This window comes from Hylobates moloch, unplaced genomic scaffold, assembly GCF_009828535.3.
Source record: "Hylobates moloch isolate HMO894 unplaced genomic scaffold, HMol_V3 SCAFFOLD_1, whole genome shotgun sequence".
NCBI classification, from domain to species: domain Eukaryota; kingdom Metazoa; phylum Chordata; class Mammalia; order Primates; family Hylobatidae; genus Hylobates; species Hylobates moloch.
Window position 1 is genome coordinate 146,853,156 of NW_026652276.1, and position 18,415 is coordinate 146,871,570.

An 18,415-nucleotide genomic window follows, 5' to 3' on the forward strand; every position below is an offset into this window, starting at 1 on the left:
GAGGTCTAAGATTTCTTCTAGCTCTAAAATTCCTTTCTTAACTTGAAGACACCCTTCCCCCCAAATTCTGCAATATCCATGCTTTTGAGTGTTGAACTCTTTCTGGGAAAATGTCACCATTTTATAAAGGATACCAACTGATTACTCAGGAAGTTCTGAGTAGCTCTTTTTTCACTCTGATCAAATATGTCTATCAATGCCAAGAATCATTCTGTTCTTTTATGTTCTAAAAATATTCCAGTGGATAGAACTTCTAAAAATTTACCCTGTGAAATGGTGTTGATACAGGACAGATGGCCGATCTAGCATATCTATCTAGAAGTGTCTGTTATCAGGACATTAAAATGATATTTCAAGTCAAGTCATTAAATATTTGGAATTGTTTTTCTGAGATCAGAATGTCCTGAGGAGGATCAAAATCTGGAATTCCCGAATCTCTGCAATGAAGGAAATGCTAGCTCTTACTGCCTTGAACCCTTAGAAATACCAGGAAAGTAACCTAGTTCTTGATGTTGGCTAGGTTTATTAGCTGCTACCCACAGCCTAGCTCCAAATTACTGTTTTCAAAACATGCAGATTTTTGTCTCTTACATGTCTATCTCTCACGTGAAGAATTTACTCTTTGAGAGCATGCCTATGTTTTATTTGAACTTTTATCCCCAGTGTTTAGCACTAGGCTTTCAGTCAGTGTTTGTGGAACTGGAGCTGATAGAGAAGGAAATTGTGGGTGGTTTGAAATGTTTCCCACAGTCAAGTACTTCAAATCACATCTGTAAAAATCCAAAGTTGTACCAGCTTCAGGATTCCAGTTCATTGGATATTTAAAGTTTTAAATTAGAAGTTTTCTACCTTAGAGAATTAACCTGGAAATGATAAGCAGAAAAGGCAGGAAGGTTCATCACCGGTAGTCACTTCGTAATACAGAAAAGTCTTTGGAAGAATCCATCCCTGGTAAAGAGTGGATGCAGACGTTCAGACTTTAATGGATCACAGGTTGTGGAGCAAAGATCTTACCTGGGCAGGTTGGTATGTGAGGATTTTGACCTTCTTTGGCACTCCAGGTGCACATTAATATTCAGGAAAAGAGAATTTGTTTTTCATATGTGTTGTCACTTTAATACTAATTCCTCACTTAAATACTAATTCCTTTTTTGTTCCCCCACTCTGTCCTCCTCTTCTCTCCACACCTATTCTCTCCCTTAGAAAAAAAGGCAGGAGAGATCTACCACCATGCAAGCAAATTCATCTTTGTCTTATTTTAACCTTCTGTCTTCCTTTTTACCTTCTGGTTGTTTGTTTAATTTTTTGCTTGCCTCTCAAATCATTTTTAGCAATATTTCATTACATCTTACATTCTCTTAACCTATTTTTAATACCAACTTCCTGTTACTGTTCCATGCACCAAGAGTGACACTTTGTCTACCTTTATCCCAACCTTGTTTCAAACTGTGAAATGAAGTTTCTGAGATGGCTACAGCAGAGGCCAAAGGCGTGCCTCCCTAAAAACACCAAGGAATGTACAAAACGTGAAAAAACAAGAGTGTTTACTTAAGATGCTTTGTATCTCCTCACTCCCATTCCATGTGATCTGGCAGCTGCCACAGTAGCTAGAAATTTTTCATTCCATAACTTGCATAAATACTGAAACTCCCCTTTTGATTGCTGCTTTGCCCTCGCGGAAGTTCCACAGGCATGCGTGCACACACACACAAGCATATCCTCACGTACACACATGCAGATGCACATTGACACACACACACAGGAAATTTGGGAAGAGTGATAGAGTTCTTTGACTTGAAGCCTTTCAATTTTTTAGAGTTTATTTCCTTTTTAAGTTTGAAGAATACTTCTGCTGGGTCTGCTCAGAGGTAAGAACTAGCTTTTTTCAAATAATTTCAGTTTATGAATTAGTTCTTCACTGAGTCAGGAGGTATCAAACACAACTAAGTTTCAGATCCTATGGGAGGAATTTGAGAGGAAAAGTCAAGGCCATAGTAACCAGTCAGGGCTAGCTATTTTATGCTGCTCTGAAAAGTCATGTTATCATCTTATTATTCAGTTGTAAAGGCTTCTGTAAAACTGCTGCCGTGGATTATTCAAACCCCATGGGACAAATATATCTGCAACCAGAATGTAGAAACTTTAATCATAATTTAGTGTAGGTTTCTGTCCTACCCTTGGGCTGCTAGTGAAAAGCAGCGATTCTGGTCACTGGCAATTTTTTTCCCTTTCTTCTTCTACATTTCGGGAAATGCTTAAGGATCTAATTTAGATTTCTGCATCCTCATTTCTTCTGACGTGATCTCAAATAGGCCTCTATCAGGTCATGTGTGCACACTGTACCATGCCTCAGTTGCCTGTTGACCCAGGCTGCGTGATTTCAGGGAACTGAGGCACTGCCGAAGAGCTCTGGTCCACAGCATGCAGGTGGTAAGTGGATCAGAAAATCTCAGTGGTTTCCTAGTTTGGCTGACCCTTCGCCTATTCCCTCGGGCCTTCTAACCAGGGCGAGTGGATGTACCTCTGAGTCTCTGCAGAAGGAAATAACCACCATATCTGGAACAGAGGAGCAGCAGAAAGCAGTGGCATTCCAGCTGGCTCACTTCAGGTGACCGTGGCTGGCATCACACTTTGTTTGTCATTGCTGTGTTTTCTCCTGTGTATACTCCAGTCATGCCAACAATGAAGATGCAACTGTGCCTTTGCAGATCATCAGTAACCCTGACCAAAGACCAAGAGCCCAAAGAGCATTAGCTATCTCTTGACATTCTATGTTTAAAAATGTAAGAGTCAGAGAGACAACTGAACTTCCTTGTCTCCCTTCTTTTAGTTTTTGGTCTCTAGAGGCGTACACTTCTTGGTGAGTGAGATTTGGCGGGAGGTGAGTACCAGAAAGAAACAGCCCCACACGCCCATGAAAATGATCAATTTCATCATCCTTAGTCCTCCTCTGGCAGAGGGGCTTGGAACCTCCTTTTCTGCAGGTTCCGTGAGCTCTGTAGTTAACTCCTCTGATGCCCTCTGCCTCTCAGTAGCATGTACAGCACCATAGGCAGCGGTTTGCATTGCAGTGGAAAAAATTTTATGTTATTTGTGTGTGTTTTTAAAATTTGGATGATATTTATATACACATACACATAAACAAAATCATAGCAAGACCCTGATACAAATTCAATTTTATAATACTTCAGTGTTAGTATACTTGGATGGCATACAGTTACAATATAGTTTGTATATTTTTCTGCCCTCTATTTACTGAGGGCTTTCTCTGTGTCCAGTATTCAGTTGGGTCTATAAGGTAGGGATTATCCCATTTCACAGGCAGGAAAGCTGATGCTTGGAGAGATAGACCACCCAGCTAGAAAGTGGCAACTCTAGGATTTGAACCAGGTCTGTCTTTGCTTTGGTGGATATCAGTTTAATTTGATTCAGGCCGTAAGTTCTTTGAAGGGCTGCCATCATCTGAGTTTAAGTTGTATGTTATTAAGAATGGGTTATTACCCATGAAATAGAGAGAAATGAACGATAGCCCTGGCTTGCGGCTTGGTGGAAGGGTTCTTGGTAAGATGTGTACATTGTTAAACAAATTAGATTTATCTAGTCATTGGTGATGGAACTATAGTTGGGGTGGCAGGGGACTGTGGTGGGCCTTTATTGTCTTTTTTAGTGCCTAAAAGTCCCGGAAGATGCATAATACCCTTATTTTTTAGATGATGCTTTTGAATTTGGGGAGTATATTTTTCTTCTCCCAGCAAAACAGCTATTGGATGGCTGCCAGGATTTGGCTCTAGATAAGGCAAGCCCTGTAACCCATGTCCTCTCAGTATAGGTTGAGGCCTTGTCTGCAGCTGTGAACTCAGCCATTCTTTGAGGACAGGCCTCTTCCTGGGTGAGAACTGGCTCCAAAGACCCTGGAATCAGAATCAAGCTCCATTTCTGCTGCCAGAGTGCTATGCCCATTACTCAGACTTAGCCTAGATCTGACTTTAGAGCTTTGGTTCCTAGCTACAGTGGACTAGATTTTGTCCTTTCGTTCTGCAGACTTCAGGCTTGAATTTCCCTTTTCTACCCAAGCCTACCCCTTGGACTTAGTTCCTCTGAGACTGAACCTCTGTCTCTTTACCTTTGCTGACCTCTCTGTCCTTGACCTTGAGCCATTCTGATTTACAGTATCTGTCCACTTATCCATCATTTGCCAGGTCATGCATTCACTTAACAGACATTGTTCTGGATGTAAAACCAAACCAACCCAGCCACTGTTCTCATGCAGCTGTCATCAGAGTGGAACTGACCCTGCCATTTCTCCTCCCTCTTCTATCCTCCACCCCACAAACCTGGTCATCAGCCAAGAAGTTTTATATTGGAACTAGAAGCCTGCTGGAAAATATTTAATAAAATTTAAGCTTTTATGATAAACAATAACACCTGTGTGATTGACTAGCCACTCTCAAAGGTCACATGGGAAGTGCAGAGTGTGAAGCAAGCTGTAGAAGCCAAATTACAGTAAACTGATGTAGGCACTAGGCAAGAAAGACTGTTAAGACCATAAAGCATGTAGAAATTGGATTCGGTCAAGTAGGAAAATGCTAACACACCCTACCCTAAAGCTTTTAGATTTTTGAGTTGTTTCCTGGACAGCAGGAAGATGAAATACATGACCAATATGGTGTAGTCTAAATTAATGAAAACTTAACACAAGCGTCTCTGGAAACTGTGAAATGTGAAGCATGCTAGGCTGTCTCTATTTGCATCCCTCTCTCCATTCTCACGTCTGCCCTGTGCTGGGACAGCGAGTCCTCACCACACATTGTGGAATGCATCACCCTGGATTTCTTGTCCTCCTGCTCTGAATGGGATGCAGCCAGTGGGAAGCATCAGCAAGAGATCAGAGGGTGGAAGGAGAGAAAGCTCATGATATTCCTCCTACCTCAGTCTGGCTTCCTTCTGTAGTTCTGGCAGTGACTGCACCTCCTCCTTGGTAGCTTCTCATTTATGCCTCCAGCTCCCAAAGGGATCCAATACTTACTTTTTACCTCCCCTTACCCCTTCCAGCCCAGGGCTAGTTAAGATCTCCCTCTTGTCTAGTCCTGGTTATCTCTCACCATTTTTGCTTAGTTTCATCAAACCTACCTACACAGCTGTAAATAGCCCCTTCATTAAACACTTTCAAAACGCTTCCTGAGTGTGCATTTTCCTGCCAGTATCCAGAATGATCTGTCAAGCTAATACAGCATGTTGAAATATATTCATAATAAAAAGACATTGACTTTATATTTCAAGATGCTACAGTCTATCCCATCTTTTCTGCCCTATTGTGCAGTAGGTTACTAGCTGAAGTTGGCCCTGGGATCAAATTCCTAGGCTTGCTCTGGTTTTAGGGTTATTAGACAAGTTGTTTTGTATGATGATATTCTTAGAAGCAATGAGATTTAATACATACAGTTTTTCTCTAGTAGCCAGAAGCTTTCTGTTTAGTCATGCATATTGGTTTTCTGTTGGAGTTTGGTCAAGTTCCATAATAAATATGTTTATTTTCATATCTATAAAAGTCAGACTTTACCTAGATTTTATAAATGATGATGAATCCTATTAATCTTGTTTAGGCTTTCATTAGAGTTATTAATCTTAATATGTGTGGGATTAAAAAAAGGAAAGAACTAATTATCATTATCTAAATACTCTCCTTCTGCCAGAGTATCCTGTACAAAGACATATTTGTTAGGCCAGCTCCTTTGTGGTCAGGTGAGTCTAAGTGGCTCACCTTGACATACATCTGCTAACTTAATCTCTCTCTTAATCAGTTCTATCTTGCCAGCAATATTCTTTTGACCTTTTTTAAAAACATCTGTTTACTTTTTTTTTCATGAGAAAAAGAATCATGAGATACATTGTCAGCAAATTATCTAAGGGTTGTTCTCGAATAAAATTCTTTTTGGCTAGAGGAGATTTTTTTTCAGATAAGTATTATAATTCTGCTGTACCCACATTTACAGAACAGAAACAGATGTGGGCATTGATGGCTTGGTCAGCTAGGCTTTATGTGAATTTCCATAGTACAAGATGGGAAGAGATACCTAACTGCTAAATCATGTGCCTTCTTCCTATTTAGGAGAGCCAACACTTTGGGCTTCTGTGAGAAAAGTGGAATCAAGATTAGTTTTGTAGAATCTTTGTGTTGGAAAGGGTGCAGAGCATAGCCCTGACTCTTGATCCAGAATCGTCTTCATTTGTTCTATGATATTGTTGATACACTCCGCTTCAGCTTGAGAGACAGAGCTGGGTCCATCTCTGCTGTTAGCACTTCTTTAAATTGGTCCCCAGTCAGCCACTTTTATCTCATCACCCACTAGTGGAAAGTTGCCTTTCTAGAATGTCATGAGTAATTCCAGGGCTTCCTCTCCCACAGGGTAGAGTGGCTCAGAAAGTGGAAATAATCTGCTGCTATTTATCCTCCTGAATTCTTCTTTCTTGGACCTTCCAGCTACCTGAACTGTACCTCTCAGGACATATTTCTCAGAGCCCTTTGTGGCTCCATGGGGCAGATTCATGTGTTCCCTGGCCAACAAATCTGTGTCCACAGACTCATCTCTGCCCAGTTTTTTTTTTTTTTTTTCAATTTTAAGGTAAAACTTATATAACATAAAATTAGCCATTTTAAAGTCTATAATTCATGTCTACCCAATTCTTGACCCCATTAGGCCCGAGGCAGCTTATATACTGGGAGCCACATCTCCACCAGCCTTAACCTGCATGTCTCTGTGTCCCAAGTTGCATAGACATAGGTGCCCACAAATACAGCCTTCCTCTAAAGCCAGTCCCTGCCGCGTTTAGCTCTGTTCCTGCCTTGGTCACTGATTCGGGTCTGGCGGGCACTCCATTTTCCCCTTGCTGGGTCTCGAGCACTGCCTGATCTGAGCTGGTTGAGTTGTGGTCATACCACTGCATTCAGCTCCTGCCAACTCTCTTCCTCTCTTAGAATGAAAGCCTTTGTATGGCTTTCCCAAACCAGACAGGCCATCCAGAACTAAAAACCGTCTATGCTAGAACTTTTGACTCTCACTTTGGCCTAGACCTCCCTGTTGCCTGACCCACCAACAGATTGCCCTGCACTGGCAGTCAGCATGAGGGAAAGTGACATCTCCTTTGATAGTTGTCGTCTATAATATAGAGCATTGGCCATCTTAGGGGACATCTGTGGTTCTGGTTAAGGGCACTGGTGTCGAGCCTGTCTTGGTTCAGTCTCGGCTTCGCCATCTGTCTGCTCTGTGATCTCTCTTATTTAATCTCTGGGCTCCTGCCTCTATTTGTAAAATAGGAATTTTCATAGCATTAGTCTCACAGGATCATTATAGTGATTAGGTAAGGTAGTGGATCTTCAGCCCTTAGCTTTGCCTGCTATATGGTAAGCCCTCAGTAAGTGTTAGTTGTCATAGGTTTATCTGCCTGGTTGTGGCTGATTCCTCCCCAGTTGCCCATTCCTGGTGGTTCTGTTTGTTGCATATGGCAGTGTTGTCTCCTTAGTTCTTGAGTTGTCGTTACCTCTACCATTATGGGATAAAATTATATTAGGTATTAATGGTCCAGTAACTAATAATTGCATGATGTTTTACACCTCACAAAATACTTATTTTATCTCAAGTAGTGGCCAAGGCTCGGTGCTATCTCACATGAGCTACTCTCAGGCTAAGACCCAGAATTAGAGCAGGTCTTCTGATCTGATGTATATGTAACTCCTTGCCTAGCTTTGACATTGTCCAATGTAACAAGCATGCCAGCTGTTCTTCTCAGGTTAGCCCAGTCTATTTGAGTGCCTCAGCTAAGCTGATGGTCAGGATGCAAAGCAGGGCAGGCCAGTGCCCTGTGGAGTATGATGATCACCAGTAGAGTTTGATGATCCCTCCTTAGGAAGAGCACCTCTCAGCAAAATATCCCTCCTCTCTGGGCTGTGTCACAATTCACCAATTGAAATGTATTCTTAGAGATTTAAGGTGTTCTTTGGGAGACTGAAGTGGGCAGATTGCTTGAGCTCAGAAGTTCAAGACCAGCCTAGGCAACATGGTGAAACCCTGTCTCCACAAAATAAAATAAAAAATTAGCTGGGCCTGGTGGTATGTGCCTGTAGTCCCAGGTACTCAGGAGGCTGAGATGGGAGGATCACTTGAGCCCAAGAGGCAGAGTTGGCAGTGAGTTGAGATTGTGCTCCTGCACTCCAGCCTGGGTGACAGAGTGAGAATGTCCTCCCACCCCACCCCCCTCCAAAAAAAAGAAAAAAGAAATTTAATGTGTTGCTCTCTAAACCTCCACTTTAAAATGCAAATGCATTCATTCATCCTTTGTTTATAAATGTATTCAGTAAATGTTCATTGAGTGTCTGTGAAATGTCAAGACCTGGCTAACTATTGGGAATTCAAAGTCAAAGAAGATAGGGTACTTGCCCACAAGTGAGCTTGGGCAAGGTGGGGACAGAAAGTGCATCAGTAAGTGCTCCTGAGAGTGCTGAATTAGAAGGATACATGTGGTGCTGTGAAGTCACACAGAAGGGCCAACAAGATCAAACTGAAGACCAGGGGGCTTCCTGGAGGAGGTGATTCTTGAAGTGAACTTTGTGGGATAAATAAGAGTTAGGCCAAGAAAGTTGTGAGATGAAAAGAGATATAACAAGCCATTGGCTACAAATGCCTTCCTATCAGTTAACATCTTCAGTTAATGTGTTCACAGACCTAAGGGCAAACAGCATTGGAACTTGTGCTACTTGTATGACTTCTTGAGTGTCATAGTGTCAAGCTAGATGATTCTCAGCGTTTGCCATCTGAAAGGTTCTCTGGTACTGCCTGTTTCAGACAGGTTTGATTTTGAAGGAATGGGTCTGTTCAAGCTGACTTCTTTCCTTTATAATGAAATTTCCAAGATGTAGTCTTCTCTTCCTCCTTGTTCACTCACAGTTGAACACATTTTCCCCACTCCTGACCTAAAGTGACCTCATCATCACTTTTTCTTAGACTTATCGTTGTAAATGTTACAGCGTCAGGCAGGCTTTCTCCTGGGGTCTCCTGATACAGCACTTTCCTGGCTCTCCTCCTGGCTCATCTTGGTAGTGGTCTTCATGGTCTCTCTGTAAGTAGGTTCCCCCATGACTCGAATATTCTCCCACTTTACTTCTTCCCCTTACTGTGTTTTTAGCTCCTTTAATCCCCAATGTTCATAGTTCTGCCTCTTTGCTGCTCCTCCTTAACAATCTCATCCATTACCAAAGCTTAAATAATTCATAAATTTGTCTCTACCCTTGACCTTTGTCCAGAGGCCTCGTTCTTTATTTCTAACTGCTTGCTAAACGTCTGTGGCAGGCAGGCTGTCTTAGTACGAAACATCAGCATTTAAAATCAGAAGCATCGGTCTCACCAAAGCCGCTCCTTCATACACGTCCTCCCCTGTTTAATGGTATTTCCGTTCTCTCAGTCACCCACAGTTATCTTTGATTGTCAGATCCCATGGAGGCTACTTTTGCATTGTCTCTTGCATTTGGCCACATCTTAGGGTGCTGACCCAGTTATACTTATGTTGTCATGGAGCCTATTAACTTGTCAGTTAAGAGCAGGGTACTTGCCTCACTCATTTTCACTTGCCGCTTGGTGTCCAGAACAGTGCCTTATGCAAAGGAAGCAAGCCCTCACTATTTGTTGAATGAATGTCAATTAAGTGTTTTAATACTTTACCTGCATTTCATGAACTATTTGTCATTGAATATATTTTCTATTATTAGTTCTCTTAATACTTTTAATCTTAACCAATCAAGCACAAGAATAAAATTTCATACCCAGAACCTCAACTATGGTACTTCTGTTCCTTCTCAGGATGAGAAATTAGTTAAGCATGCATGGGTCAGGAAACATTAATTTACCTTTCCTTCTTGAGAGCCAGATGTAATTCGTAGGATTATTACATTTTTATGGCAATTTTAGATAACATATTTCCCTTTGTACATTAATTTTTCTACTTTTTCTCTATTTCTAATAGGTCTTCAAAATGGAAAACTATCACAATGACATAGATGCTACTGATAGTACATCAGTATAATTCAGCTCTTCCCCTGCCTGGCAGAGTGTGGCTGCTGTGTGCACAGCCATGTAATACATATTAGTTACACAGGCATTAGAGAAGCCCTTCCCATCCATATGTATGTGCATGGCCTGTGGAAGTTAATAATGCTATATATCACATGCACATAGAATGTAAAACGTACTTCAGAATGACAGCAAGCTCATATAAAATGAGTATTGGCGCATGATTAAAGGAAACCAGGGAAAAATTTTTGTCCTTTCAGAGAACAGAATTATTTGTTTGTTCTGTGTGTCTCAGCATCCCAGACCTTCATTCTGCCTTTTTGTTTTTTTTGCTTTTTGTTTTTCGTTTTTTTGGGGGTTTTTTGGGTCAATAGATGCACTTCTCTCCAGCCACCTTATTTCACTTCAGCCACGTAGATAACAAAGGAACCCCTTTGGAGAAATGAAAGATAGCAATTACACATTGGTATTCATGTTACGGGAGTCCCACTGTCGTCCTCAGGGAGTTTAACAATGAATATCCAGCATTAATTGCCACAGTAACTGCACGCATCTGACCTTGCTGAAATGTAATACATCGGTTTTACATAGTGAAATTATTTACCACTAAAAGAGTAAAAAAGAATGATCATAAAATTATATTGCTGTTTAGAATGACAAATATTTTTTGTTTTTAAGAAAATCCTGGAGGACTTAAATTATTAGCTTATTGCATTTTCTTAGGAATCAGAATACCAGGAGGTAAAGTCACAATTTTTATCAGTGATTTGGCTGGCAATTAGGGCAAGATTAGTGCCTTCCTATTCTTATGAAAGGTGAATCAAATACATTGACATCCCTGATTAGCCTGTAGAACCAATTAATAAGGCACAATGGATATTTTTTTCTCTGTTGGGGGTGGGGATATCCTCTTTCATGTTTGTACCTGACCGTAGGTAGGTAGGATTTTCTGTAAGTAGGGGAAACGTGCTAGGAGCCCTAAGCACATAGTGCCTTTTTTAAAGAGGTGACATCATCTTTAAGGTGAAACCTACTTACTGTGAACTTTTCTTCCTTTAATCTTTTGCTCAAATCCTCAGAAATAGGGAAGCTAGATTTTCTGACATGCATCTTATAGTTCCTTTCTCCTGGGCTACCTTACGCTTACTGGGTATTGCACATCAGAATTTCACACTAAACACTCTGAAAGTGTTCATGGCTCCGAGTTGGAGGCCACCCTGCTGGGTCAGCAGCAAGCTGTCCTCTGTGACAGAGCCACGTCAGCGGGCCACACTCACTCTGGGCTGTGGAAGCTGTGTGTGCAGAAATGAATGATGGTTCAGCCGTCTCTCCTTTTTAAAAAGGGACTGAGGTGAAGAAAGTCTGTGCAGTCATCCATGACATCCAAATTTCAGCCTAGATGAGATTCTAACTAGAGATCCATTTTTGCTTATATTCTGGCAAAACAAGTACATGATAAATTTGAAGGCCATCTCAAGTCTGAAAAAAATTGAATTGAATGATGGAGTGGGTAGTTTTTTTTTCTTGCCCGCCTTTTAAAGTAAGGGTGTAAAGTAAATGAATATATGTATTGATTACAACTACTGAATAGGGCTTGCTCATTGTCTTAATGTTTAAATAATGTATATTTTGTATGATTCAACTTTAATAGAGTATTTAATAAACATCTACCAGGTAAAGGAGAATATAGTATACATGCAATTAGTATGTTGTGCTTTTTGAAACTTTGAACTCTGTAGTCCCTAAATTGTTTAGGTAGTATTAAAAATAAACTCTGAATTCCACCTCCACTTTGTTTTCTATTTCCTTTAAAGTATTTATGTCTCTCTAATGTTTTAAGTTTTCATAGCACTTGAGCCTGGATACTTTAATATTAGAGGGAGATTTTTGACCAGACTCTTAATTTATTCTGAACCTTTAAAGAGATGATACTGTAAAGCAACTCTAGAAAATACAGCTTTAGTTAGCTCCATTTTCCCCCCACTTTTAATTTTCTCTCTCTTTTTCCTTCTCTCATCCATCATCCCTGTCCACAATTAAAGCAAGATGATGAAGTGACGACTGTTCAGGTTAAAGAGCAAGACCGGAGCGTCCTGGTGCTGAAGAAAGTGCAGTGCTGTGGCCCAGCCCCCACAGCTGGGAGTGCGGAGAGCCATTGGAGGTGAGAGTTTCCCTGCAGCCACAGAGGCACGCGCTCCCGTTTCCTTTTCCCTGCCTGCCTTCCCTTCCCTTGCTCCATCCATCTCACTCGCTCTCTGCCTCCTCTACCCTCCCTCCCTCTCTTTTCTCTCCGCCTCTCCAGTGTTCTAGCTGACTGCAGAGCTCTTAGCAGCCAGATGGACTCAGTTCCCAGTGAAAGGACAGGGATGGCAAGATCTTTTAGCATTTAGGGGATGCCTTTGTTAGTAACCGTTCACAATGGGCAGCTCCCGGCTGAGGGTCTTTGACCCTCATTTGGAGAGGAAAGATTCCGCCGCGGCGCTCTCAGACCGAGAGCTGCCCTTGCCTACCTTCGATGTGCCTTATTTCAAATACATCGACGAGGAGGATGAGGATGATGAATGGAGCAGCCGCTCGCAGTCTTCCACCGAGGATGACTCAGTGGACTCTCTGCTCTCTGACAGATATGTGGTGGTGTCCGGGACCCCGGAGAAGATTTTGGAGCACCTTTTGAATGACTTGCACCTGGAAGAAGTCCAGGACAAAGAAACAGGTAAGGCTCTGAGTAGCTCATGCTTCCAGACTCACAGCAGCTGATGCCCTTGTCAGTACCCTTAGGGGCAAGGTTCCCACTGTTAGCTGAAACCGGGGTGGGGAGAAATAGCATATGCTTTGTGCGACTCGTCCCTTGCCTTGTGCTGACTTGTTTAAATCCAGTAAATGGACACATGTAGATCCCAAGCAGCTCCCTGGGAAGTAGCTGTACAAAGAAAATGATATGAAGCCAGCTGTTCTTGTTTCTTTGGCAATTTTTCCCAAATCTCACCTAAAGGCAGTTGGCAAGAGACCAATGTTCATTGGAAAGAAATACAAGGGGGAGGAGGGTTAGCAGGCGTTCACCTGGCATGTAGGCAGTGCTGAGCTGGAGGGAGCAGCCTCCGTGCTGAAATGTCAACAATTAATGCAACTACTCAGCAGCTACATGCTTAGTGGCAACTTCTGCCTTTTTCCAAGTGGTTTACAAACTGCCTGGTCAGAACAAGCCCCGAGGTGCAGACTATGATACTCACAGCTTTTCAGAGCAGAAATTGTAATGCACTAAAGCCTTATTGATCAGACTTCTTGTATTTTAAATTTAATCTGAGAGTAAAACACTCATTTTGCTTTTTCACCCATGCACTTTTGGAAGCACTACTATTCCACTTACAAAATGACTTATCTGTAACTTCCTTTATCTCAGAAGGGAAAGTACTTGCTTCTCTTAACCAGAATTTGTAATTTGTTCCATGCTGGAGCAGTTATTCCAATGAATAGGCCTCTGACTGTAGCCTGTATTTTGCAACTTGATCCCTTAATTAAAATGCACTTTTTGCTCCTACCATAGCACCTGTGAGACCCACAGTTTCCTTAGGTTTTTACCATGCAAGGAGGATTGTGAAATGACAGCTTAGGTGGGAACAAGAATTTCCTTGTGTCCCTGGAGTTTTGTCTGAACATAGATGATGTCTAGGTCTATATTGCATTCTAAAGGACAATAAGAGAAACAAGGATGTGTGAAATACGTAAGTGGGCAAAAAAACAGTATCAAAATGACCTAATCGTGTATGCTACAGTAAAGTTATTGTGTAATTTTAAAATTCAGATAGATACCTTATTTTGCATATGTTTGAAGACAAAATCAGTAGTTGTCATTTATATGCACTAAACAAACAGCTAAAAGAAAAACATTCTCTTGGCATTTGCTAGGTTGATTTTGTATGTCTATAGATTAGTATTTTGTGCATTTGAGCACTATTCCCATGTTCTGCTTCATCAAATATAATCATCATGGAAGGTGGGTCTAATTTTCAGTCTACTGATTACCAGACTGCTTTGCACAGGTGTTTTGAACTAGAATACAGACAAATTATCTGTCATGGAAAAGACACTTCAGTAGAGGTTTGGAAAGATTGAATATTTCCTTCTTCTTAATAACACTACAGTTCTATAGTGCAAGACTTTGTGTCTGGGTCACATTAGTAAGCAGGGAAATTATTATAACCTGCCCAGGCCTAGCTTGATTTCATTTTCTTTTTAATTGTCATTAGTTTGTGTTCTCTTTACTTTTGAGAAAATGGCTCAGGTGCTCACAGGTTCCCACTACTTAACACTGAGAATGGCAAATCACTCTCATTATTGTTGCTAATGTCAGAATTTGCCTGCTATTGGGAAATATAGTGGTTTGCATCCTGTCTAGTGACTTATTCTTGCTTTCTTCTCAGTTATACTAACCCCTGGGATCACATGGGTCACTTCTGCCATGTGCTCACAAAGCCAAGCGGACCAGGACTTCATGGCTTGACTCTCCTACCACCAACCTAAGTGGGGAAGAAGGGGTTGGTTGGGGTCACTTCACCTAATTCCTGCTCATTTCCTTAGAGTTTGGGGGAAGGACACAAATGAAACTTTAGAGTTTTGCAGAGACATCTGAGTGGCAAAAATGGTAACAACTTTCACCAAAGAAAGATTTTATGAAAATGGAAAAGTCAACTTTGGAGAAAATGATCAATGTGTATATAAAAGAGATGCCTAAGTGGAAGTCAGTGTAGCTCTTCCAAACTTCGAGAACGGCACTTAGAAAAAACACAACAGAAAATCCACCATGTGGTTTCTGTTAATAAGATTATAAGAAATATAATAAATGTAAAATAAATGTGTGCAAATTGAAGAAAAGGAGATATTAATAGCTCGAATACTAAGCAAATCAGATATTTGAAGTAACAGGACCCCTTGTCGCTGACAAAGGTGAATTCTAGTTCTTGATCTCGGTCAGGTAAGCAACCCTCATTATCAAAGGCCCGGGTGTGCAGGAGCTGAAGAGAGTTGCATAAACCATATGGAGGACAGATGGAGGAAAATGAGAAGGGGCTGCAATAAAAGTACACAGCAGCATTTTTATGTTCTTGAGCGCCCCTTTTAGGGAGATGGAGCCATCTGGGGCCGTGTGCAGCCATATGGTGGCCCTCCACATGGCCCAATAGCAGTGAGGAGGAGAGGGTCCATGGGAAAAAAGGAATGGTCCTGGAGGCTGGGATGAGCCTGTTCTGGATTCTTACATTTTTGGACCCACCAGAGGCTGGGGAAGATAACTGAACAAGAGATGTGAGTAATTTCTCATCCCTTTCCCACAAAAGTCACTAATTTGTGATAACGTAGGTGCAGGACCCAATAGAGGAGGCCCTCTGTGCTCCCATAGGACAAGTGGAAGTGATTACTGATTGATGTTAACATACAAATAGATAAAGTTTACTCCATTGAATATAGCCGGGAGGAGAATGCCAGGGCTATTAAGATAAGGCATTTCTGTTGTTACTGGACTCAAGAATAGAATAGGAAACAACTAAACAATTCATATAGTATTCTATCAGCAAATCAAGCTTTTTAAAGGAAAAATAATTCTAGAGATGCTTAAAAGCAACTTACTAATGATTTTCTTAAATGAGTTGACTCGCACACACCTACTATGTATACTATTTTCATAATCCCTCAAGTACATATCTTTCCTCCTTTGTAGTGAAAGGCACAAGAAGTCATCCAGTATGATATCTATGGAATGAAGGAATGCATGAGTGAATGAGTGAATTTCTTTTCTTTTTTTTGAGACAGAGTCGCAGTCTATCACCCAGGCTGGAGTATGATCTTGGTTCACTGCAACCTCTGACTCTCGGGTTCAAGCGATTCTCCTGCCTCAGCCTCCAGAGTAGCTGGGATTGCAGGGGCCCACCACCACGCCCAGCTAATTTTTGTATTTTTGGTAGGGACAGAGTTTCACCATGTTTGTCAGGCTGGTCTCGAACTCCTGACCTCGTGATCTGCCTGCCTTGGCCTCCCAAAGTGCTGGGATTACAGGCGTGAGCCGCCGTGCCTAGCCAAGTGAATTTCCTAAACTCTTAAAGAGAAGATCAATGGAAAGTGCTGATAAGGAGCAAGCAAACCAACCAGGCATTTGGGTCTTTATTTGCAGCCAGTTTTGAAATGTTCATTCATCTGTGACAAGCTCCCTTTTTGTTTACTAAGTTAGCAATAACACTCCCTGAGAGCAAGCAGCAATGAAATTCATTGTCATCTAAATTTTTCAGCATTTCTTCTTTTGTCTGATAGTTCTTCATTGTTTAAAGTAGGAAAACTATGAGTCTGGTTACTAGAGATTTGTGAACCTGGACAGTGATTGAAGCTGTTTTCAAAGATTTCCTTTTTTTTTCCAAGGTTCAGGTTTTGACTTGAAATATTTTGAAATGTTAGAGGAAAATCAAGTTGTTTCTGAGCTTTATCTTTTCCTAGAAATGGGGCAAACATCACTGGGCATGAGATTTATATGAGAGAATTATGAGGAAGGTAAGAAAGAAAAAAACAAGGAGCTGTGAGTTAGAGGAGTTGAAGGGATGGGGGAACAAGTTCGGGCCCAGCCAGTCCTGCTCTATTGTGGTCCTGCTGGTGACTGTACCTAGTTAACCCTTTCTCCTCCCTAGAGAGGATAAAGTGTGTTTTGCTTACAGATACTTCTGTAGTGAATGATGATTTCTGTTTCAAAGCAGGGGGAAAACTGTGGATTATATGGAGAAACCCCTTCTTATTGATTTTTCTTTCTGAATCTGTGTTACAACAGGTCTACCTTAGGGAAAATATAGGAAATATGTTATTTCCCATTTCCTTATTCATCTTTTTGAAGAAAATGTACTTATGATTACAAGTTTCCAAGAAAAAAAAAAAGCCAACAGAGAATAGAATAGTAGGAATAGGTAAAGCCTACCAGCTGATTCTCATTAGGCCTGACCTGATTTCTTTTAGGTATGGCTGCTTTTTTTTTTCCATGAGGTTATCATTCAGTATATTCTGTTAACATGCCTCTGTGTTGAAATGTCTACACAGCCTGCCTTGATTCTTTCAGAGATACCTCAGTGTTGGGGGGCTGGCGGTTAGCAGCACATAGTAGGTTGAGCATGTGATTGAAAAAGTGAGTTCGTTACTGTTCTAGAGGAAACAACCTCGTGAAAGTGCCTGTTTTATATTGTAGGAGTGTCTCACTCAACTGAAGAGTCCAGAAGCTCTTGATGGTCAACCTAGTGACTTTTTTTTTTTTTTTTTTTTGAGAGGGAGTCTCACTCTGTCACCAGGCTGGAGTGCAGTGGCGTGATCTCGGCTCACTGCAACCTCCACCTCCCAAGTTCAAGCGATTCTCCTGCCCTAGCCTCCCAAGTAGCTGGGACTACAGATGTGCACCACCACGCCCAGCTAATTTTTGTATTTTCAGTAGAGACGGGGTTTCACTATGTTGGCCAGGATAGTCTCAATCTCTTGACCTTGTGATCCACCCGCCTCAGCCTCTCAAAGTGCTGGGATTACAGACGTGAGCCACTACGCCCAACTGTGGTGTTTTTTAAGCATTGCACTGATAAAACATTAAGTAAAGTGAGGGCAGGCACCTCATTTTCTTCTTTTTTTTTAAATTTTATTATTATTATCCTTTTAGGGTACATGTGCACAATGTGCAGGTTTGTTACGTATGTATACATGTGCCATGTTGGTGCGCTGCACCCATTAACTTGTCATTTAACATTAGGTATATCTCCTAATGCTATCCCTCCCCCCTCCCCCCACCCCACAACAGTCCCCAGAGTGTGATGTTCCCCTTCCTGTGTCCATGTGTTCTCATTGTTCAATTCCCACCTATGAGTGAGAACATGCGGTGTTTGGTTTTTTGTCCTTGCAATAGTTTGCTGAGAATGATGGTTTCCAGTTTCATCCATGTCCCTACAAAGGACATGAACTCACCATTTTTTATGGCTGCATAGTATTCCATGGTGTATATGTGCCACATTTTCTTAATCCAGTCTGTCGTTGTTGGACATTTGGGTTGGTTCCAAGTCTTTGCTATTGTGAATAGTGCCGCAATAAACATACGTGTGCATGTGTCTTTATAGCAGCATGATTTATAGTCCTTTGGGTATATACCCAGTAATGGGATGGCTGGGTCAAATGGTATTTCTAGTTTGAGATCCCTGAGGAATCGCCACACTGACTTCCACAATGGTTGAACTAGTTTACAGTCCCACCAACAGTGTAAAAGTGTTCCTATTTCTCCACATCCTCTCCAGCACCTGTTGTTTCCTGACTTTTTAATGATTGCCATTCTAACTGGTGTGAGATGGTATCTC

The 18,415-nt window shown here is 41.4% G+C and overlaps 1 protein-coding gene across 2 annotated transcripts in view; it reads left to right on the top strand.

Moving 5' to 3' along the window:
• RAPGEF5 (Rap guanine nucleotide exchange factor 5) overlaps positions 1–18,415 on the top strand; it is a 239,561-nt gene that overhangs the window by 150,369 nt on the left and 70,777 nt on the right. The window contains exons 10-11 of one of the 2 annotated variants that reach the window (XM_032759601.2): positions 12,104–12,222; positions 12,686–12,774. In XM_032759601.2, coding sequence (XP_032615492.1) covers positions 12,104–12,222; positions 12,686–12,774 — 208 coding nt within the window. The other variant, XM_032759609.2, reaches the window with a different exon arrangement.